We start from the raw sequence: 24,059 nt of genomic DNA, 5'->3' as shown, positions 1-24,059 counted from the left end.
AGACATCCCCGGTGACCATCAGATCTATCTTCAGTCGCATCCCCGGTCCCAAGAATGCATTGTGCGGGTGTGCCGGAGACGTCACATCTTGGGACCAGGGATGCTGCTGAAGAGGATTCTGGTGGCCGCCATGGACTCCGGGGGACAAGGTGAGTATAAAAAAAGGTGCGGAGGGAGAGCAACAAAAAAAATCCCCAAAAAATCTGAAAACCTACGGATATGGGATATACAGATAAGGGATACTCAACCTGTACTTACGTACATGTGATTTCATAGTTTTTTTATTTTTAATACATTTCCAAGAATGGTCCCAAGAATGCATTGTGCGGGTGTGCCGGAGACGTCACATCTTGGGACCAGGGATGCTGCTGAAGAGGATTCTGGTGGCCGCCATGGACCTTGGGGGACAAGGTGAGTATAAAAAAAGGTGCGGAGGGAGAGCAACAAAAAAAATCCCAAAAAAATCTGAAAACCTACGGATATGGGATATACAGATAAGGGATACTCAACCTGTACTTACGTACATGTGATTTCATAGTTTTTTTATTTTTAATACATTTGCAAAAATCTCCCGAAAACTTTTTCATGTTGTCATTATGTGATATTGTTCCACCACTGGCACACACCTACGGATTGGACCCAATACATTGTGGGTGCTAAAAAGCACCTGCAATGTGCCGCTGATGGGTTTAATCCTATAAATTTTATGTGCAGCAGTGTCAATCTGTAGGTTCCAACCTGCAGCGCACAGGACCGCGCATTGAGTCCGATGGGATGTAACACACATTCGATTTGGGCCGATTTCTTGGATGATCACTTACCTATCACTGCACAAATACATAGTCATCACTTACCTCTCATCACTGCACAGATAGGCCTCACTTACCTAATTTTCAATGGACAAACACATACTGTATCTACCAGTAGGTATCGCTTAGCATATATATGGTAAGAATATTTTAAAATATAAACAAAAAAACATACAAAAACATTCATTTTATGGACATACAAAAATGTATCTCTTAAAATCCCAAGGAAACGTTATGTCTGCTATATTCCATGGCTGTAAGGATTATAGTGTGAACTTGATTGTTACGTACAGTAATGTGCATGTTAGTGATAGCAATAGAGGATAAGCTATAGGAGAACGGTTGGTTGCAATGACTTCAGATTCCTTTTCGTCATTATGCTGCAATGTGAGAGCGGACTGTCTTCTGGTTTTAAACGGATCCATATGCCAGCTCTTCACATATGGCAACATTCCTTTCTGGTGGGAATTTTCTGTTTCTTCTAAACTTGTTGTTGCAACACACCATATATATTCCAGAAATCATGCTTTGATGTCAGCAAATGGGGAAGTGTCCAGATAGCTATGTATAACATACCTGTGATCTGTGCTAGAGGGAAAATAATCAAATAGATCTAGTATTTCCTTGCTGAAGGAAAGAAAAAGGGGTGTTTCATGTGTTTGGGATGTTTACACCGATTGGTAAACAAGTGACTTACAGTATCTGAAACTATATATCATCCTGGTGGTTTTTACACATTTTTTTTACGTATGAAGACATTGAGTAACATCCATTAAAATTGTTAACAATGTCAATGTCTAATTAAAGTTAATGTTTTTAGGAGAAAAATGGAGTGGAGTAGTAGTGAAATCCGTTACTCTCTTTGGCATCCCAAGCTTCCTCAAGCAGCGTGAACTTGCCTTCTTTGTGCAGAGAGGAATGGCTTGGCTTCCTCATGGATTGGGTGTAACCTCACCTGAGCAGCCCCGTTACCTGGATACAACCACACCACCAATCTGAATTTTAAACATGTTTAATATTGCTCATTTCCTAACATCTACAATCCATAACAACTAGTAGGGTTCCAAAGCCATGTAAGGTTGAGCATCATTTTCTTGTGAAATGTGGTTTGACTCATTTTAACTTTGTGAAGCATTTGGGTAACCTTCATTCTAAAGTACTGATGACCATTATGTCACTGTAATGTAGAAGGCTTCCTAATGTTGTATAGGTGTAGTAACCTTTTTAATGTTGTGAAAAGCTGCTAGTGTGGCATACTGTATTAATATTGAAATAAAATGATAGTAAGCCACGACATATTACAGAGCAAACTAATAGTATGCTTCAGCTGATGAATTTGATAATGAAAAGCGATTGACACCTATTCTTTGTAGTGCCCTGAGGGTATATATCTTTCACAGTGCAAGTGTAGAACGGCCCATTTCACAAGCTTGGCAAGTTAGAGGTTTCCCCTTTTGTTCTGCAGACAACCACTTTTTCTGAAGGTGCAATCAAAATAGCAAAGGAGGAATGTGATAACTGACACTGTGGTCGCTTGTCAGGATGGTGCTCAGAAAACATGAGGACCAGAAATTTTTCACAAAAAAATTAATAAATTTACAATTGTTTACAAGAATCACTCTAATTAATTTGTGGCTGAGGATGTTACTCTAAAGGTGTGTTATTCTCAATTTCCAATCAGAATCTGCAATTTTAGTCTTATAAAACTATGATAAAAGGATGTCTACCAAAACCTGTGTCTCAGCAGCTAAGGCGTGAGATCTCCAACTTAGAAAATACAACAACAAAAAAACTGTTCTATGAAGGGAAAGATGGTGAAACGGGTTCCAGACAGCTGGCAAACCATGTGTAGTCAGACAGTCAATAAGATTGAATCCAAAAGTTGGACATGCAATAGTTAGACATTGAAAAAAAGTTAGACATGCATTAGTTAGACCTTGAAAAAAGTTAGACATGCATTAGACATACCAACGCATTCAATATCACGACAACCAACTATTTTAAACCAACGTGTTCATACTTTACCATCCCAGTGGGCACTGAGAGAGAATAGAATAGTGTGCATAGCGTAGCGAGGCACCGTGCCCGTATCATGCCGAGTGCAGAGAGCCATGCCATGGTACACTTTTACGTTGTTCATGTACACATATTGATTATGCATGTCTCACTAATGTTTGTTCCTAAAGGCCCCCATACACTTATCTGAATGTATTGCATGCAGCTTCACATGAGATACCTCGGCAAATTCCCGGCGGCTGGACCACATATCATATAATGTATGCGGTCCATTAGCGTACAGTGTATTGTATGTGACCCCCAGCAAGAGCATTTACAATCTCCGAATCCAATCCAATGCGCACAAGCTCATGCATTGGAATGGAATCGGAGGTTAGGCTCATACAATTTGGGCTCTTTTCTGATCTGTCGGAATCGGGTGAAAAGGGCCCAAATCATATAAGTGTATAAAAGCAGATGAATTGGCTGCTGGCTAAAAGAAAATAAGAAAATAACTAATGTCAGATTGCTTCATTTTCTAATTTCATTTGACCACCAGTTGAGTCTATTTAAGTCTAAAGTGTACACCTTAGCAATACTGCCGAGTCTGCTCTCTGAACTGTGTATTTTAGATCTGATTCTTTTACTGAAATAAACAAGGGTTAAACATTCTCATAAAGTGCAATAGATGGAATAAGAGGACTGTCGCAAAGAAGATGGAGTATGCAGCAAACCTAGAAACAATGAATACTTCAGTGTTTAAAAAACGTATACAGAAAGGGCAAGGAAACTGAAATAGACATGCCAGTACTGATATTTTTGCGTATCAGAAAACACTCAATCAAATAACAGGACTATATAGGTTAAAAAAGGGGCAGATATTTAGTAGAGGATGCAGACAAAATCTCACTGTCAGGGTGGGATAATACAAGTATATGTGCACGCAGCAGAATGTAGACACAACATTTGGAGTCTACGGCTCATACCACAGACATTGCTAGTCTTTAATCTCCACTGCTTTTCTCATCTCTATACTGGAATATACAGTGTACAGCCAAGCAAGTAACTGGCACATTGAGGGGAGCGGCTGCTGACCCTGGACACTTGTGAATGGAGGCTTGGTGCCCTCATAATGGTTACAATGGTTCTTTTAAGGTAAGACAGCAATTACAACCTGCTGATAAACATCAAATTGATAGAGAGCTCACTATAATTGTAGAGTTTGATTGGCAAAGCTTGTTTCTTTGACTTCTGAAAACATAAACAGAAGAAACCTCAGGGATGGGTCAGCTGAGGACGAAAACCAAAGTATTTATGGAACATCTTCCTGCCAGTCATAGACATACTTGTTTATGTCATTGGCTCTTCCTATGGTCAGGATAATGGCTGTCTTCAGGAGTTGTAGCATCACAGCAGAAACATTGCAAGTATGCAAAGGCCAGGTTTTAGAAACTTCAAACTTTACGCGCGGTGCAAGGGATATACAACTATGTTTTTAGTGGTAGTGAGCCAGGTTCGGAGCTTATACAAATCTTTTGTACGGGTTTCATCAAAATTTATCAAAGGTATACTTGATTCTTTTATTTAATTTTCTAGAAATGTCTATGAGAATATCAAATTCACATATTTACTATGAATTATTTAATTCAGTTCCAATTGATATCCAAACAGATACACTGAAGCAATGTATACTCAGCTGATACATTGGTCTGACAGGCCGACGTATCAGAACATGGGTACATGGTGAGCAATGGCAATGAAGGACTGAATGATCACTGTTCCATCCTTCATTAACATTAATGGTTTTGCTAGTGATGTCACTAGGAAGTAGACTTATGAAGCAGTGATAAGGGAGAAGTGAGCCAGATATGTTATATTATGCGTATTATAGATGTTACTTCAGTGCTTATTGGTTGCCATAGGCCACTTCTCCTCTAGCTCACTTCTCCCACCTTATCACTGCTACATACATCTACTCCTAGGTTAGATGTGCAAGATATTAAACCTGGCATCGCTGTAAGCGACTGCGGGAGTACACTCACACACTAGGCGGTATGCTTGACTGATCCGTCCAACCTGACAGCATATCGCTTAGTGTGTACCTGGCTTAAGGCTAAGTTGCTTACAGCACTCCAGAAGAACAATCACCTTGTGCCATTTGAGGTCACTTTACATATACAATAATAGCACAGTTGTGGGAGAGCCATCTTATCTTAATCTACAAAAAGCTAAACAATCAAGAGAGGAAGTGATGTTCTGTGATCATCTGTCTTTAACACTAGGCTTAGTTTATAAAAAAAGTATGGGGTTTCTGAGAATCCGGAGACAGCAGGGTTTGCCTGTGCTACAAGCCGTAGATTTAGTAACGCAGGAATGCAGCTTCTGGTGATGTCACTCCAGCTCACAAGGTAAAAACATCTGACAGCTGCTCGCTGAAATTATAAGACGCTTCCTCTGCAGGCGGAAACAGGCCGAGTGTCCGTGAGAATGAGAGGGAATTGTCAGCTGCCAGTGACAGTCCTAGTAAACCCGCAGCTCTTTATAAGAGCTGAATGAAACGTTAAAATGCTTCTATTGGTGCTGAGATTTCGTCAAAAAAGCTTCTTCCACGCAGCGATGAGGGCAGCCTGTACTTGGAGACAGACTGGTCAGAAACTTGTGAAGTGTTAAAAAAGCCTGACCATGATGGAACTTACTGTCTTGGGACTTATGAATTAATTTATATTGATTCTATAGTAATGCATGGCCGTTTTAAAGTAATGTATTTAACCAGATCATCCTTTAAATTTCAGTGGGATATGGTTGGTAAGTTGACCACTAAATGTCCACAGGGCATAGGCCAACAGGGTTGGAAGGTTGACCCAAGCCTTAGGTCAACAATGGAAAGGTCAACAGTCAGACAGTCAACATGATGAATTTTTCACATTTTATTTTAAAAACGGGGTATTTTATATCCTAACATCCACTAGGGCAGGGACCGGCAACTGGCGGACCGCGCTCCATCTCCGGACCGCAAGGGATATAAAAGCGGACTGTCTAAACTTGACCTGCCTGTGAGTCTCTTCTGCCCGGCCGTGGCCCGGCCCAATTCTGGATGACTGACACTCCGCCGCGGCACCTGCAGGGAGGGGAAGTGTCATCATGATGTTCCCTCTTCCTGCGCAGCGTGATGGCGTGCCTCAGTTTCCCACTAAGGCGCAGGGGAGGAGAGGTCCCGGCAGCACAGCACTGCACAGCCTGCCCAGTGCGCGCAGCGCACCCAGGAGCAGCTCGACTGCCACACTGAGTGAGTGACACTGGCACAGTCTGAGTCTGTCACTGTCCAGTAAGTGACTGTTCGGGGCTCTACTGAATCCTTATTTAAAGTAATGTAGACTAGTAGTAATACAATTACTGTATAGTTAGCCAAGGAGAATATGTGGGCAGTGGGTGACATACATTATGTAAATAAAATTCATACGCAGACCAATCCCCTGGTTCCGTTGTCTTATTGCTTTTTTTAATATTTTCTCCCACATTATCTCCTTGGCTAACTATAATTGTATTACTAGGTTAATATGTGTAGGGGCAGCACACAAGATGGCTGATGTTAATAAGGGGAAGGAGGATGACTTCTGGTGAGTGCTCTTTTTTTCAAATATAAAATATATACAATTTTTTTTTTCTGGACCTCGAGCAACATAATTATATATATATATATATATATATATATATATATAATTATATATATATATATATATATATATATATATATATATATATGTGGACTCCGTTACAAATTACTTGCCTACCCCTGCACTAGGGCATGGAGGGAGGATGTAATAGTGTGCCGAGAGCAGAGAGCCATGCAAGGGGACGCAGTACATTGAAATGGTGTCCACTAATGTTGACATAGACACAGAAAAATTAGAAAAAAAAACATGTCACCCTTCTGACTATCAACCTTACCATTTTCTACCTAATTCTTGTGTCGACCTTCTGACCTCAGGCATGTCGACCTATTTCATGTGTCCACTTAAGCCCTGTTGATCTTTACTGGTCAACCTTCATACTCTCGACCCTATGACCCATAATAGCTTCCGTCTAAATAACAATACTGTCTTTTTTCTTTTTGTTCTACAAATTAGGAATTTTCACTATTAATAAAGATAATTCCACTGATATACATACACATCTGCACACACTCCGCCACATATTCTAGCACCAGTCACAGAATGTGTTCTCTATCATTAAGGCTGGTTGTAGTAAAATAATGCAGGATAGCCAATAGATAAATAAACCGTATTACTGTATGGGCGTTTGTCGGAGTTTAGTGCAGGTGGCTGGCAATGGAAAGGCAGGTGGTGGTAGATACTTGTGCAGGTCACACCTCCACTACGAATCAATTGAAAGCATGCCCATTTATTAATGCTATCTGTCTTCTGTGTCTACAAGAGCCAAACGGTGGCCCTGTCCCCACTACATTCTATTGATGACATCCCCTCTGTCTGATTTAAAGCAGCATTAATAAATTCTGTTATTACACAATCTAAAGCATTATTTGGACAATATTGCACTGTAGGAAGGTATTATATTACTACTATATTAAAAATGGCAAGAAAAAGGCATATAACAAAAGGAAGATAGACAAACCATTATAACTACTGAAAGTGTAGGACTAACTTTTAGAGATATTTCAAAGAAACCCAAGTATCATTCAGTACAGTTTCCTACACCATCAAAAGGAACTGGCAAACTGTAGGAAACTTTGACAGTAAGAGGTCTGGCAGACCCAAGCCACAGTAGAATCAGAAGATAAGTTTCCGGGAGTCCATAGCTTTAGTGATAAGTGGCACGCAGGCAAGTTCAAACGTGAAGACTTCAATTACAGGTTTGGCATGTCGAGTGTCAGCAGAAGACAAAAAGGTCTTATAGACTGATGAATACAAATGTAAAATCTTTGGTTCATCAGGCACGGTTTTTGTATGCCATCACGTAGGCAATGTTGTCACAATGTCACAAGACGGAGCAGGAAGTGTAATGTTTGGGGTACTTTTGTTGGATCCTGATATGGCGACTTCCAAAGAATGGTTGGCTGGCTGGCATTCTGAACTAAAGGGCTACCATTTTAAAGTACATTTTACAGTACATGCAACACCCTCCCAGATTTGTCATGAGTTCATCCTACAATCAGATGACTTAAAATTACTGTACGTCCAGGCTATGTCAGAACTATCATAAAGAAAAAGGCAGTTGGCTTTAAATCATGGATTAGTCAGCACAGTCTTAATAATTAAATCTCAGTGAGCTGGTATGAGAACTGGACAGAAGGGTGAAAGCAAAACAACCTACACATGCATCACTTTGTGGGAACTTCTGTAACAGTGTTAAGGAAAACTTTCCAAACATCATTTGACTTTCATTGTAGAAATAGTGCCACGAGTGTGTGAGGCGGTTATTTCTGAATAAAATGGCTACTTTGAAGAATTAAATAGTTTGATAACATTTTGTTGCACAAAGTAATTCTATGATTTATTTTTATATTCAATTGTTTATTTCCCTATGTTTCAATTTCAGAATCGAATGAGACATTAAATTGAATATTTCTCAATACATACATCCAATTAGTCACTATTATAAGCACAGGATAAGTTTCTCAACCCACTAGGAAAGGGAGATTTTATCCAATATAAGTTAAAAACTAAAGCAAAATGTAAACTAAAGCTACGACCTTCCACGCACACTAAGACTCTCCTCTAGCCTCCAAAATTTCAAGCGTTCCCTAAAAACTCACCTCTTCAGGCTAGCTTATCATATTCAGGTCCCCCACACAAACTCCAGTAGCATTTATATCTAATAACATCCTATCAGGACCATCTTGTAATCTGATGGGACTGCCATGCTATGGAATTCTATCCTTATGTATCTCTCCTATTATCCATATAAATTGTAAGCTTGCGAGCAGGGACCCTACATCCATGTTGGTTTATACAGTATCTACCCAGTAAGTTTAATCACTGTTGTTTCCAATTGTAAAGCTCAACGGAATATGCTGCGCTATATAAGAAACTGTAAATAAATAGATAAACATACTGCTGCATAGGCAGTGATAGTAAAGAATAACAAACATATATAAAATGTGTAATTATTTAAAAACATATCATAAAACACAAATGATACTGATAAAAACTATGATTAAATTCTAATTCCTGGTATAATAGATATGGATACACTAATGAGCAATGGTGTCCACAATGATGTGATCTGGATGTAAAATAAATGATCAGAAAGAGTATAATATAGCCTGACATATATGATTGTACGTTATAAAGCAGACAGACAAAGTTCTGCTACAATGGGAATGGATAGACGGTATTGATATATGACCTTCGGAACTTACTGCTTATAGATTTAAACTCAGGTATTCAGTTAATAGCATACATGTGAGGGTGAGATGAGCAATGGAAATATCAGATTCTTACCTGATAATATGTTTTCCTCTACTCCACCATGGCAGCCATTACATATGGGTTTTTCCCTGATTGGGTAGCTTTGGAAAGGAAAAAAAGACTCCTCCTGTATAAAAGGCTCCTCCTCCTTCCTGCTTGTGTCTTTGTTCCTAGCTCTTAAACACAAACAGTTAGTTGCACAAAAAATACAGGGTCGGGAACTATGCTGCCATGGTGGAGTAGAGGAAAACATATTATCAGGTAAGAATCTGATATTTCCTCTACCTCCCCCATGGCAGCCATTACATATGGGTAGTACCCAAGCAGTTCCACATTCTCGGGCTGGGTAAATCATATTTCAACATAACTTTCACATGATTTTTTTTTTTTTTTTTATATATATTTTTTTTTATATATATATATATATATATATATATTTTTTTTTTTTTTATATCACTGCAGACAATACCTTACGTCCAAACTTTGCGTCTGCTGACGCCATCACATCTAGCCTATAATATCTGGCAAAGGTGTGCACCGAAGCCCATCCCGCGGCTTTACACAGCTCTAGTATGGATGCTTCGCCCTTTTCTGCCCATGAGGCTGCCATCGCTCGGGTTGAATGCGCCTTCAACCCTTTGGGTGGCTCTTCTCCCATTGCTTTATATGCTTCCAAGATACAACTCCGAATCCATCGGGCAATCGTCATCTTTGACGCTTTCTGTCCTTTATTCTTACCCTCTGTAAGTACAAATAGGTTCTTATCCTTTCTGATTTCTCCCGTTCTTTGTTTATATATGGTCAGGGCCCTAACTACATCCAGTTTGTTCAGTCGGACTTCCTTCTCATTTTTGGGGTTCCCGCAGAACGAGGGGAGAACAATCTCCTGATTCACATGAAAGTTCGATACTACTTTGGGTAAGAACTGCGGATTTGTTCGTAATACTATTTTATCTTCATACTCATTCATGAAGGGTTCCTCCGACCACAAAGCCTGTATTTCCGATACTCTTCGGGCCGATGTTATGGCCACAAGAAAAGCCACTTTCCAAGTAAGCATTTTAAGCGAGACTTCTTGTAACGGCTCAAAAGGTTCTTTAGTGAGTGCATTGAGCACTAAATTCAAGTCCCATGGTGCTAACGGCTGGTGAAACCTTGGCCTTATCTTTTTCGCTGCTTGAAAAAACCTCTGGATATATCTATCCTCTGCTATATTTTTATCCAGCATAGCTGCCAGTGCCGACACTTGCACTTTTAGAGTGCTAACTGCCAATCTTCTATCTAGGCCTTCTTGCAGGAAGTCTAATATTACTGGAATCCGTTCTGGGCTTCTGTTTTTCTCCCTGCACCATGATGTATACTTTAACCAAGTCTTGTAATACACTTTCGATGTGTTCTGCTTCCTTGCTTTAAGTAAGGTCTCCACCACCTGACTAGAGAACCCCTTCTTTAGCAGTGTCCTGGTTTCAACAACCACGCCTTCAGATTCCAGGCTGACGGTTGAGGTTGCTGCACTCTGCCCTGTATCAGCAGATCCGTCCTCCTTGGGAGTTGCATTGGTCCCTCTATTGTCATACGGAGTAATTGGGGAAACCACGGCCTTCTGGGCCAGCTTGGCAAGATTGCGATCACTGTCGCCTTCTCCCTCTGCACCTTTCTTAGAAACCGTGGGATTATAGGGAACGGTGGGAATGCATAGAGAAGTTGCTTTGGCCACGTTGCTGTTAGTGCGTCCCACTGCTCAGCATGTGGGTCCTGGAACCTTGAAAAGTACCTCTCCACTTTCCTGTTTTGCCTTGATGCCATGAGGTCCACCCCCGGGTTGCCACATTTTTCCACCAGCATTGCAAAGACTTCTCTGTTCAGTCCCCATTCTCCTGATACACACAGGGTCCTGCTTAGGCCGTCCGCCACTTGGTTGTCCTTGCCTGCCAAGTAAACTGCTTTTAAACTTTGTACTTGTACCTCTGCCCAGGCCAGCAGCCTCTCGGCCTCCTGCATCATGCCTAAGCTCCGTGTTCCTCCTTGCCTGTTTATGTATGACACAACTACCTGGTTGTCCGACCTGACTACCAGCTCCTTGTTCTTCACCCTTTTCTGAAAGACTCTGCACGCACACACTACTGCCCTCATCTCTTTGAGATTCGAGTGCATTTTCTTCTCGTCTGCTGACCAGACTCCTTGGGACGACTGACTCTCGCAGACCGCCCCCCATCCAGTTCCACTTGCGTCTGTTGTTATCACTACCTGGTCGAGTAGATGGAACAGTCTTCCTGCCTGCAACCTGCTTCTGTCTGACAACCACCTCAGATCTTCTTTCGCCCTTTGTGATAACCGAATTCGCTGGGTCAGATCCTTGCTGTTGCCGTTCCACTGCGTCAGATAGCACCTCTGCAATTTTCTCGTATGGAACCTTGCCCACTGTAAGGTTTCCAACGCCGAGGCCATCAGTCCTAACACCTTCATACATGTTTCCGCAGTTGTCACTGATTTCCCTAATAAGGGCTTTATTGACTGGATCAACTTCTCCTGTCTTTCTGGCGTCAAGGTTACCCGGAGCGCCTGAGTATCCAAGATCACTCCTAAGTACTTTATCTTTTTTGATGGTTCTAATTGACTTTTGCTTTTGTTTATCAACCAACCGTGCATTGTCAAAAACTGTAAGACCTCCTCGGTGTGTTTCCCTGCCAGTTCTCTTGTTTCTGCCATAATTAGCAAGTCGTCTAAGTACGGCCATATCACTATGCCCCTTTGTCTGAGGTTCGCCACTAAAACAATTAGTATTTTGGTAAACGTCCTTGGTGACGTCGCTAGGCCAAACGGTAGTGCCCTGAATTGGTAGCTTATCCCCTGGATAGAAAACCTCAGGTACCTCTGATGGCTGACACAAATGGGCACGTGAAGATACGCGTCTTTGAGGTCTATAGAGGTCATGTAAGCGTCCTTCTTGAGATCTGGTAATATCCCTCTTACCGACTCCATTTTGAACGTTCTTACTTCTACTAGCTGGTTCAATTTTCTTAGATCCAGTATCGTCCTGAATCCCCCCGACGGTTTTTGGACCACGAAAAACCGTGAATACCAGCCTTCTCCTATTTGCGATTGTGGCGTTTCTACCACCACCTTCTGCTGTACCATCTCTCTCACGCTGGACAGTAAGGCTTCCTTCTCCACTGGATCCCTTGGTATTGGAGATTCCGTGAAGAATGACCCTGGACGTTCTTTGAACTCTACTTTGTAGCCTTGTCCTATAATCTCCAGCACCCACTTGTCCGAAGTGGACGCTTCCCAGGCGCTCAGGAATTCGAGAAGCCTGGCCCCAACCGCCTGGGGTTCGGCGTCATTGTGTATTTTGTTTTGCGGCGAATTTGCTGTCTCTGCCCCTTTGGGCCCGAAAATTCGCCCTTGACAGCCAGGTACCTCTTCTGTACCCTCTGCCCGGTCTATAGCTTCTCGCCTCTCTATACTCTTGACTCTGGAACTTGAAATTTCTATTTGCCGGCGTTTTCCTACTTTGTTTTTCTTGGGGCAGCCCCACTGATTTGCCTCCAGAAATTTTTGTGATAATCTGGTCTAGCTGGGTGCCAAACAGGTAGTCTCCTTGGAAAGGTAAAGTCAGTAGTTTATTCTTTGACTGTACATCAGCTGCCCAGGGTTTGAGCCATAGTGCCCGCCTGGTCACTGCTGCTGCCGCACCCGCTCTAGCTGCCAGCCTCATTGCGTCCAGTGATGCTTCGCACATGAACTCGATTGCCAACTGTACATTTTGCACCGTTTTGAGCAGCTCCGACCTCTTTATGCCGTCCAGCATGTCCGCCTCCAACTGATTACACCATTCTCGCGTCACTCTAGAAGTGATGGCCATGGCTGCTGCCGGTCTTAGTGCTGCTCCCGCAACCAGATGTTGCTTCCTTAGCCCCAGCTCCATTCGACGCTCCATCGGGTCTTTGAAATTATTCGCGTCCTCCAAGGGGAGGGTTGTCTTTTTGGAGAGCCTCGCAATTGCTGCGTCTACTTTCGGCAGCTCATCCCACGCCGCAGTGAGATCTGCCTGAAAAGGATACATCTTCCCCATTTTAGCCGGGACCACAGTCCTTTTATCCGGATGCTTCCATTCATCCAGCACTATATCTGTCAGTGGCTGAGACAATGGGAAAATTTTATTCCTCTTTTTCTTGTCTCTAAACAATAATTCTTGTAACTTAAGCTCCTCTGGTGCCTCTTCTATATTGAGTGCTTTGTTTATCAAAGCCAACAGATTTTCCACCATATCCACACTGAAGTCACTCTCAGTTTTATCCACTGGTGTATCATCTGTATCCTCTATAGCCTCAGCTGTAGAGATTCCTGGTTCCTCCCCAGACTCTCCCTCACTCATGCGGGAGCGCCCTCTTTTTCCGGTTGCTTTCACCAGGTCTTCCTGGGTCACGAAAGTCCCGGTTAGGGCTGTTTTAATCATGTCCACCAATCCGGACATTTGTGACAATGGGATCCTTGGGACTTTACATGTCTCACATACACTGCCCACGTGTTTATCTGGCAAGTTTTTGTCACACATCAGGCATTTGTCAACATGCTGTTTCTTGTGCCTGGCTTTTCCTGCTTTATCCTTACTGCTGTCTGACCTGCATAATACAAGCCCTTAGTTACTATCCATGAACACAATTACATCTCCTGCTCTATTTCATGATGGCTTACCCCGACTTTTGCATGGCTTGTCTCTTTTCTTCCTCCATTTTTAGGCACTCTAGTCTAAAAAGACATGATACCTCAGTGTCAAGCGGCAAATACGGCATAATTACTCACATTGTGAGCCCACTTACCACCCAGTGGTAACTTTCCGTCTCCAACGCGATCTCTGCTTGCCGCCGCTTGCACACACAGCTGGGAGCTCCGTTGGTGACATAGTGTCTAGTGCTGCGGCTCATATACCCGCGCGCCGGCCCTCCTCCAATCGGGGCCGGTCGCGTCATCCAGCCGCGCCTCGCGTGCACGTGTCCGGCTTTCCCGGGCGTGCGCTCTCACGCAGCTGACGCTGCAGCGCCCGTCGTCATCTTCCGGCGCCTCCCGCGCGCGCACGCCTTCTCACTCGCAGCTCCATGCTGCTGCGAGTGTCCCAGACGCCCGCCCGGCTTCACAACTGATGGACCCGGACAGATGACCGCTCCCATGGCCACCTAGGACGCCACCGCCTGTAGCCGCCCATACCTGAGGACGGCATGCGGCCTGTGAGACTCAGGCACTCTTCAGGTACCTTCCCTCCCCTCCATAGCCCCGAAGGGAATGAGGGGAGGTTTCCAGCCAAAACTTCGCAGGGTAAGCCACCACCTTTCTGCTACCCATGCTTTTAGGGAAAGGAAAAAAAGACACAAGCAGGAAGGAGGAGGAGCCTTTTATACAGGAGGAGTCTTTTTTTCCTTTCCAAAGCTACCCAATCAGGGAAAAACCCATATGTAATGGCTGCCATGGGGGAGGTAGAGGTAAATGATTATACAAAGCTGTTGTTCTATAAGAAAGGAGCCGCTCACAGCTTATCTGATGACAGTGGTTGGAAACCCCACAGCGGGACCAAGGGTTTACAGACGAAATTATGGTAGAAGCTAGCATACTATATTAAGGAAATAACACTGTATACTCCTGCTGGTGGTAATGGCAGTCACGTAAGCTACTGTTCATCAAGACGCTGAGTAGGATTACAGCACCATCCAGATTGTGCCTATGGACGTATATTCTACTGTTACCAGGAAGTATTATCCAGTGGTGTAACTTCAATTTGAGTGCCCCCCCCCCCCCCGCCACTACAGCAGATCCTCCTGACTGCAGTCCCGACGCTCCTCCTGATAAAATGTCACATGCAAAATGGCCACCGCCTTAAAGCAGACCATTATTTAGGATGCAAGAGGAGATCGCCGCCACCTCTAGCATCCTTAATAACCAGCTGCTGTGAGGCGGGCAGGCAGCACGGCAGCACCAGATGCGGAGGTGGCAGCCATAACAATAGCTTCCCAAACATGCCTAGCGCTTCCAAGCCACCGCGGGGTCTGCGGAGCTATAGTTACGCCAGTGGTATAATCACCCTATACTTTATACTATAACAATGTATATCATTAATTGGAATTAGTGTAACTATATTTCTTTCTTTCTCTCTCTCTCTCTCTCTATATATATATATTTCTAACAAGAAACTTTGCTGCTGTTCTCTCAGACATATTAATAGCGGATGGGTCTCTAGTTTGGACTTTCTACATATTGCTTTAAAGATGTGATACAGTATTTATTATTCTAGGGGAAAATCACAAAAATATAAGCAACAGAGAAACTTAAGTTTGATCCAGCTATTTCCCCCAGAAATCTGGTGCTGTGACGGATACATAGGATGGCTGAGATAAATTATGCAAAATGCTCAACTACTTCCTTTTGTTGCTGAGTGGTTACCCTAGGCACATACAACCCTTTACTTAAATAACCACAAATCCTACAAAATGTCAGCTTTCATATGTAAAGCATGAAGGTTACAAATGTTCTTCAGGCTTTACTTGACATTTTACTGTAGATCACTTACATAATAAGGTGTGATGCAGTATCACAGTCTTCAAAATTTGTAGCCGCTGAAAGCACCTAACAGTTATAAAAAAAAATGTCAAAGGTGGATTCAATACAAGGCAAAAAGTTCAAGCTTTAAAGCACATGTCAGTTTGCTTTATGTAAAATCCCCTCTTATTTATGTATACACAAATAAAAGCATAGTTGCCTACCCTCCTGCATTCTGCAGGAACCTTCCTGAAATAGCAGCAATCTCCCTCTCACCCTCATTAGTCTACTAATCTCCCTCATGTTACCTAGCCCACATTACACAGTTACATTTTTGGGGAAAAAATGAATGAGAGACAGATACATTTACATTGAATCATCAGCACCATCTTACAGCACTTTAGCAAGTATAGTAGCTCTAACTAACTGATTTGGGGCTCATCTACATTAGGATATAAGTCATTTTAAAAGATTCTCCTCAGACATAGCAGTACACACTCATGCATCCAGGTGCCATGTTACAATTTCGTTTCACAATTTCTCCATATATGGAACTAGACACGCCCTTTGGGTGGAGCATGACACGCCCCCTCAATGAGGCGCTGTACAAAATTCTATCACTAGCTATAATCTCCCTGAAACTAGTTTTCAAAAGTAGGAAAGTATGATAAAAGCAGATATGTTCTGCTTCTCAATGATGAAGGAAAAAGTAGCACCACCTCCTATCATCACAACAAGCTGCAAATTAATTAAGAAACAGAAATAGTGGAGTCCCTCTCTAACTTCCTCAAATTTAAAGCTGGCTTATATCTACTGGTATTAGTGGGGGAACTTGTGGGTTATGGGCCTAGTTGCTAAAATATAATTTGAGCCCCCTCCTTCACGCCAACCCAAGTTCACAATATGTCACACAGCAGTGTGTATGCAAGCAGATAGATAACAAGTTATCATGTGGGGTGGCTGAAGAGTGGGTTGCTTTGACAAGCTGCATCAAAAGGTAAGGGTCCTGTAGTACATAAAGAAGGAAAGGTGGGGATTAGTGCACTGAACGAATGATTATATGCATATGGATTTCAATATGCAAATTTAATAAACAATAATAGAGTGCATAAAATTAAATATGATGACCGATATTATGTGCAGTTAAATAAAATAAAAAAAATAACCTGTTGTTATTGAAAAAGATGTCATAACACAAATTCCAGTATTAAGTTCCTCTTATAGTAGAACAGTCTAGGAAGTTCAAGTACCTCAGCAATTATTGGCAAGGTGGCATACATTTTTGAAGAAGGATTGGGCTGTACATTACAAGTGAGCTGGTAAGTTCTTCTTTCTAGCTAAATGCCAATAATAAAGTGGGGGTACTCCTGTACAGCAACAATGACATCTCGAGAATGTCGTCGCCGCCTGCCCACTTTACTTACTGAATGGGCAGCGGTCAGAGGCTCAACTGAAGCGACTGGCCCATTGTTCTGGGGTTGGGAATATTGGGTATGTGATTTTTGGGAGCCTACTGGCCATTCCAGGTTATTAAGTAATGTCTCCAATATGTATATCCATAGGGAGTATATTCATTGCGGGCGACGAGCCCAGAGGCAGAACTCTGGGAGGCAATGGAGTCATCTGCCGCCGGGCTCCTGCTCCCAAAGGGGCACCTCTCCCTGGATGTTTAAATCAGTTATTTAAAAGCCAACGATATTGCTTCTGTGGCTGAGTTCTGAAATTTATATGTTCGACCTATCTATCTATCTATCTATAATCTGAACAGAATATATATATTTTATATAAGGTTATATAGGGTTGTGTGTGTACGTATGTGTGCGTGTATGTGTGTGTGTGGGGGGGGGGGGGGGGTCACCAATATATATCTTGCCTCCGGGTAACTGGAACGAACTTACGCCACTGGACGAGCCCCTGATGACGAGCTTTATGGCAAGCTGTGCCGATAGCTCACCATTAGAGTATTCAACAGCCTCCCCTTCACTCAACATTTCCACCTCACCTGTTCCCTGAGGCAAGGTTGAAACAGTGAAAGCGGCCATGAAAACGGTGGGGCTCGCCACAAAATGCAGCAGGTTCGCAGCGAATCTCGCCGTTTAATGGAATCCTTGCTGTCCTCTGACGGATTATTGCAAACCACTGAATACGGCGAAGGGGGTTGGATGGCAAGGATGACTTTTCCTCGCCAAAAAAAGCCATCCTCGTCACACAAATCCCCCTCTCCTACCACATTGAATATAGCCCATAGTCAGTGACTTTGATTCTTTCTGTTCACCCATCACTGGGCACTGTTTTATTGACGGCTACTGTTAATAACGATAACACACTCAGTTGTATTAATATCGCAATGCTGTATTTTTTCCCTTGCGCTGACTGTTTGAAGCTTTTTACGTATATAGTATTGACGTGTTTATATTTGTAACTTCCCTGTTTGGTGCTAAAGACATAAGGAAAAGGGAAGTAGGGGGCAGTGAACAGAAATCTGCCATATATAACACTGACTGCTTGGTTTGTAGCCTTTCATATAACAGAAAGTATTTGTACTGTTTGACATACAGAAAGACCCCTGCTTTATTTAGATTCTGTTTTAGCAATGCTCCTGTAAAAACATTTACTATCCCTTGAATGTCCACTCACAGCATGTCACAATAGTATGATTCAGCATATGATGCCTTATTGAACTAGCTACTCATAGCGGTTTGTGACCTCCGCAGTCAGCGCGTCAGATAAAGTAGGTGAAGATTGCAGTGCTTCAGAGATTCTTGACTCTCTTTTATAGATGTCATTTCTTCTGTTTCACAGATAACAATACAAAGGTTCCAAAACTTTAAGAGAGTGAAATGGCAAAACACACAGATTTCCAGCACCAGCACATATGTAATTGATCTCTGTGTGTATATACTGTATAGTACTGTACATCAAAAACCGAAAAAAGGGACAACTAAAAGGGATGTGAAGGTCATTATCTTTGTGTTGTCCCAAAGATAAAAAGCATCCTTGGATCATAAATGTTGTTACACAAGCCACAATACAGTACTTCTGGTCCTCACAGAGTACACAGTAACCTGTCTGAAAAAGAGCATTGCTTGTACACCCTGCTTACACAGGGATGTAAGCAGGGGTGTACGAGCGCTGCCACTGGACATAGCTCAGGGTTACTCAAATGGCACACTGCAGCCACTAGCATTACTGCAAAGCTGCTTGCTGTGTCCTTAGGATGCAGCAGGTAGCGCTGTCAAAGCTGGTGGCCCTGCCACTGGGTCATAACATCTAGAAACATCAGGTCTTGTGGGGTTTTCCTGGTAGGCAGGGCCTAGTACCTACCAAAAGCAGCTCAAGGAAGGACAAGCAATTCACTGGCAAAAAAGAACATGGGTTCCCAAGGCTCACTGATGCATGTGGAGGGCACAAGGGATATCCCATTTGGTTCTAAGACGTGATTGAAAGGCATGCTGGTACTACTGATGGAGCCTGCAGGTAAGCCGGCGTCTTAATCACAGAAGCCTTATTTAAGGAAAGAAATGGTTTGTTTAAAATGTATATTCTGATGAGAGGTCTAAATAAATGTGAAACGTTGAAAGCTTGACCTATGGGTCTTATTTTGATTCATTCGGTTCTCCGTGCGTTCGCACGGAGGACCGATGTCTAGTGTCTGCGCAGACATATTTCTGAGCATGTGCAGATAGAGGGTGCGTGCACCCACGGCGAACTTTCGGTTCGTCAGGTGCACGCACCCTACATGTCGAGGGGGTGGAGAAGGGTGGGGGGTGCCGGGCAGCCCCATTAGCATATGGGAACGCCCAGTGTTCCATGGACGACCACCGAATGATTTCTCCCTGCCTGCGAATGGATGATTATGTAAATCGTCCATTTGCAGCCCTGCGGGGGGAGGGGGGGCACTATGTGTTAAGTTTTTCTTTAAGAAGACCAGAGAGTGCTACCATTCTGATGTGATTTACTGTATGTTTATTTGTAGGTTGTACCTCCAACCAATGGCTGGCACTCAAATCAGACTTCAATAGGTTAAGTCTGCATGTCAATGTAGTCAACGTTTCTGAGGACCTTTAAATCCTCTTTCATCACGACAATGTGTATATATAATTCCAAAGGAAGGCACTCACCATCAGCTGCAGCATTCAGAGATTTATTTGTTTAGTCCATGCTTGTATTAATGCACTGTTTTGCTCATTTATGGATCTTTTTTTTGAAACAGCTTAACATGTAAAACAGGTCAGCAACAAAGTGATAAAGTAGGTATAGATCTAGGTCAAAGCCAAGTAAATGTAATGTACGCCAGTTCCAGTCATACCACAATATGCATGATCCGGCAAAAAAGGTACAAGCATCAGCCTCCGATATTGTCATCTTGCCTATATTTCTGACATGCTACCAGGTAACTCATATGTCAACATAGCTTCATATGTAAGCACAATGGCACAGAGGGAAGCGTAATTTGTCTGATGAATGAACACAATGTCATGGACAAGACTATAGGACATGTCCATGGAAGTTAGCCATTACAACGGATGTGAGCAGTCATTCTGTAGAACTGTGGCATGTCATGTTTGAAGAATCCTGCTGTGTCACAGATACCCTGTTCTATGCTCTGTGGAGGTTACGATAGATGACTGCAGATGCCTGTATTTAATTGCACAGATTTGTTTCCCGGAAAACCCTGGAGGTACATTTCACAAATGCTTTCTCTTATAAACAAGTTGAAAGACATTTGCCGGCCTTTAAAATATTTCCCTGCAGACGGACGCACTGAATGGGATTTGCAAGATGGAATGGATAGTTCCACAGATCTTTACAGTCATGTTGAAGTTGGCACCCGATCCATTAATTTAACAAAACAACGCACAGTGTACAGCCATTATATACAAAGCGTATTACACGCCCAGCAATATGTACATGATATGACTGAGCTGGAGACAATTTATTTATCGCCTTCATTTACTAACTCAAAATGATGCAGTAAAAAGTAAAACCTACAAGTGGAATCAGCAACACTTTCTGTATAGCTGGAAACGTGACACTGTGCTTGACATACTATATGAAGTTTATGTCATTGGCAATACATGATTCTAGTCTAGTCTATTCATTTGGCAGCCAAGGAAATGAAAGTTGTGGGGTATTAGAAAACCACCACTTCTCAAAGACCTGATACTTTGCACTTAGGGGTAAAAAGATTATGACCAATTATATCACAATCAAATTGGAAGAACATGTAGCAAGAAATGGGCAACATATTGTATAAATATGATTCGTCTCCATTTCACAAGCTACAGACATACTTAATTCACACACACATACACACACACTTTCACCTGCGGACTTGACACAATCACTATGGACCAGCTAATTAGGTTTGGATAATGTTGGATAATTACATCTTTTTACCTTCACAAATATTTTCCATTTGTGTTTAATTCTATGCTCCCAGTTAATAAAACTGATTTTCATGTTAAATTGGTTATTTATGCCTACACTTGTAGCATCAATAACTGTAAATAGAGGTTTCTGTTGAGTCAGGTTATAGCTGGTGAGTAAGCCACTACTAGAGGTTTTGTTGAAGCCCATGGATTTGTTTTTCCCTTATTATATTTAATAGACTGGTTCAGCCTTATGTGGTTTGATTTGGCAACTTGCTTCTTAAAACAGTTTCATATCAAGGTTGGGTCACCAATACCCCCAGGACCACATACATCTTCTGTGCTTATGTAACACATGAACCAACAAGACATATCAGACAATTACAGGGGGATTCACAATAGACAGCACCAATGCCTGGCACCATATAATGCCATATAAACACATTCTGAAGAGCATTAAAGTATCTTTTAAAGATTATTTTTAAACTGTTGGCAAATGACCAGCTTCGTTTCTAAATGGCCTTATTGTTACACATATGATTACTACCTAATTAATCAGTATGTGTAATTACCTTTAGTACTTTCTCATTCTCTTTAATTAGCTGTCGCTTGTCACTGTCATAGTTCTGAGCTGCATCCTGAAGTCTCTTCTCCATGGTAATCTTCTGACTGCTGCTCTCTTCTCGCATAGCAGCTATAGTTTCCTGGAGCTCACACACCACCTACACGAAAAGGAAATTGGACATGTCAGATTATTGGGAAAATCTGGAATTTTCCAAAAGGTGAAAACTAAAGCCTGTTTTTCTAACATGTGTGACCCCTATACTTAGCCAGCGAGCAATAGAGTACAAATAAAGACTGGAAAGGAAGGTGTTCCAAGAAAAAGCCATATTATCATCAAATACACATAAACATAAGGATTATTGTGACAAAAAAAGAAAATGATTCCTAAATATTTAGCTACTGAGTTCAATGCTAACCCACCATAACATTTAAACAAGGTGACAAGAAGACAACTCAAGTGGAACTTAGCGCAATGTGTCCTTAGTCTCAAGTTAACCCTACAGGGGTGAATTAAAATGCAGGGTTTCTACATTCCCCCATTACTGAAACCCTTGTATTGTTGTATGAGCACCTGACGTTGTCATTGCTCTTCTGAAAGACATAAAAGTTTGTTTGTGAAGATGCCTCAGACTTTCCATGCTCGTGGCAGCGAGCCGACTCAGCTTGCATCTTACGCATGTACTGTTTGCAGACATTCCAGTGGTCTGGCATGGGATATGTACCCTGTGTGCGCCTTATGGTATATGTCAGCAATTGGGTGCCAGGAGCAAACCATCTTCCTGCCAGCGCTGTCCTCAATACAATGCTCTGTAAACATGGCTATGTCTGGAATAAACGCTTATAAAGGAGCTACTATTGTGACAGCGACAAATGCTGTGCAGTGGAAAAAGCCAGCTCCTGGCGGATAGCACTGTGGAGCAGACACAACAGGAACTGGGACTTAAGACATAACTCTAACACAACCTGTCCTACATTAGTCAAAGAACATATAGGCATGCCCTTGTACATTCCCAAAATGATTACTCTATCTATAGCCACATATTTATATCTCAAAAGCCTTACCTACCATTGTTAAACCTTCCCAAATTCTTTTTTGTAAGCTATTGTATCGGGCAACAAGAAGAGATTTTAAAAATATTTCTATTTTTAGAAGATTAATGGTGCAATTCACGCTAATGGACAATTTTGACTATCCGATTTTGGCTAACTGGCCTTAAGATTTACTTATTTACACGATCTTAGGGCCAAATACATTCTATAGGCAACATAGTCAAGATACACTTGCCTGCACAGTCTATTTAGCCATGTGATACCAACCCCGTGGGGGCGGGCATCGGGATCGCATGCGGCTGTGTGATTTTTACTAACTTGCCATGCGATTTTGACTATAGAATCAAAATCAATTGCCAAAATTGCACCGTTTGTACACAGCTTGAGTAAAAAAAAGAAAAACTAACAAAATCAAACACACTCCACGTATAGCATAGTATGTGCTTTGCTGCTGGAAAAATAAAATATTAATAAAATGTGTTTAGGTAACATAGCTTTGGCTGCATAAAGATTTGTCAATAATAATAGTTTTTGAAAGCCATATAAATAAATTAGGGCAAAGAGTTCCAGCTTATTTAAAAAAGTTACCTATCTTTTACCTACAATATATTTTAAGTGCCACATTTATAGTAACATTTGATTTGCACATGGCCTCCGAGTGAACCTGCAGCTGGAGGATATGGATGTGTGCAATGTAGCCACCCACGTGCATGACATTGGAAATGTATTCTGCTATTTTGCACTCTGGTTGAGTGACAAGATTGTACTATTTTTTTTTTTTTAAGTTACAGATCTCAATGACAAAAATTGGGGTGAATGTGAGCCACAGAATACTGTTGCTAAATAAGTCCTTTAGAGATAAGGGGATGTACCTGCAGCTCTCAAATATGCAGCTAACAATTTTTGGGAGACGTGTAAAGTCTGGAAATAAAAATGGGTGATCTTGCAGGTATATGTCGAGAAAAAGGCAATATTTAGTAAAATGATTTAATACTGATCAGAGACAAACTTCCTATGAATGAGACAACCTCGTGACCTGACACTCTTCTTAGAAGATCAATTTACTGAGAGGCTTTGAAGGTATTGTATCTCCCAGAGCTGCACTTTCTCTGGACCTTTCAGCGAGTCCAGGTGGGGCTGACTCTTCTAAAAGACTTTTTCTGGGCTTTCAAGCTCCCGGCTGTGGGAACAGTTGGATTTTTCAAATAACATAACGATTATGCTGCATTTGATATTCTGATGTGGAACATTTGTTATTTTCTTAGGAAAAAGGTTAGATGGGAGCTGGACAGATTGCAGTGATGAGACTT

General features: G+C 42.0%; 1 protein-coding gene across 5 annotated transcripts in view; it reads right to left on the bottom strand.

Annotated features, from left to right (window-relative positions):
• The window catches only part of CEP112 (centrosomal protein 112), a 404,486-nt gene that overhangs the window by 87,059 nt on the left and 293,368 nt on the right, over window positions 1-24,059 (bottom strand). For all 5 annotated transcript variants that reach the window (XR_014444546.1, XM_083148204.1, XM_083148203.1 and 2 more), the window contains one exon: window positions 21,708-21,857. Coding sequence is in view for 4 of the 5 variants with exons in the window: in XM_083148204.1 (XP_083004330.1) it covers window positions 21,708-21,857 (150 nt within the window). In the remaining variant the exon portion in view is untranslated. The remainder of the gene's footprint in view (window positions 1-21,707; window positions 21,858-24,059) is intronic.

This window comes from Crinia signifera, chromosome 6 (assembly GCF_055691185.1).
Source record: "Crinia signifera chromosome 6, ASM5569118v1, whole genome shotgun sequence".
Taxonomy (NCBI): Eukaryota; Metazoa; Chordata; class Amphibia; order Anura; family Myobatrachidae; genus Crinia; species Crinia signifera.
The sequence above is the reverse complement of the archived record's forward strand: the minus strand, read 5'-3'. Positions and strand labels throughout refer to the sequence as shown.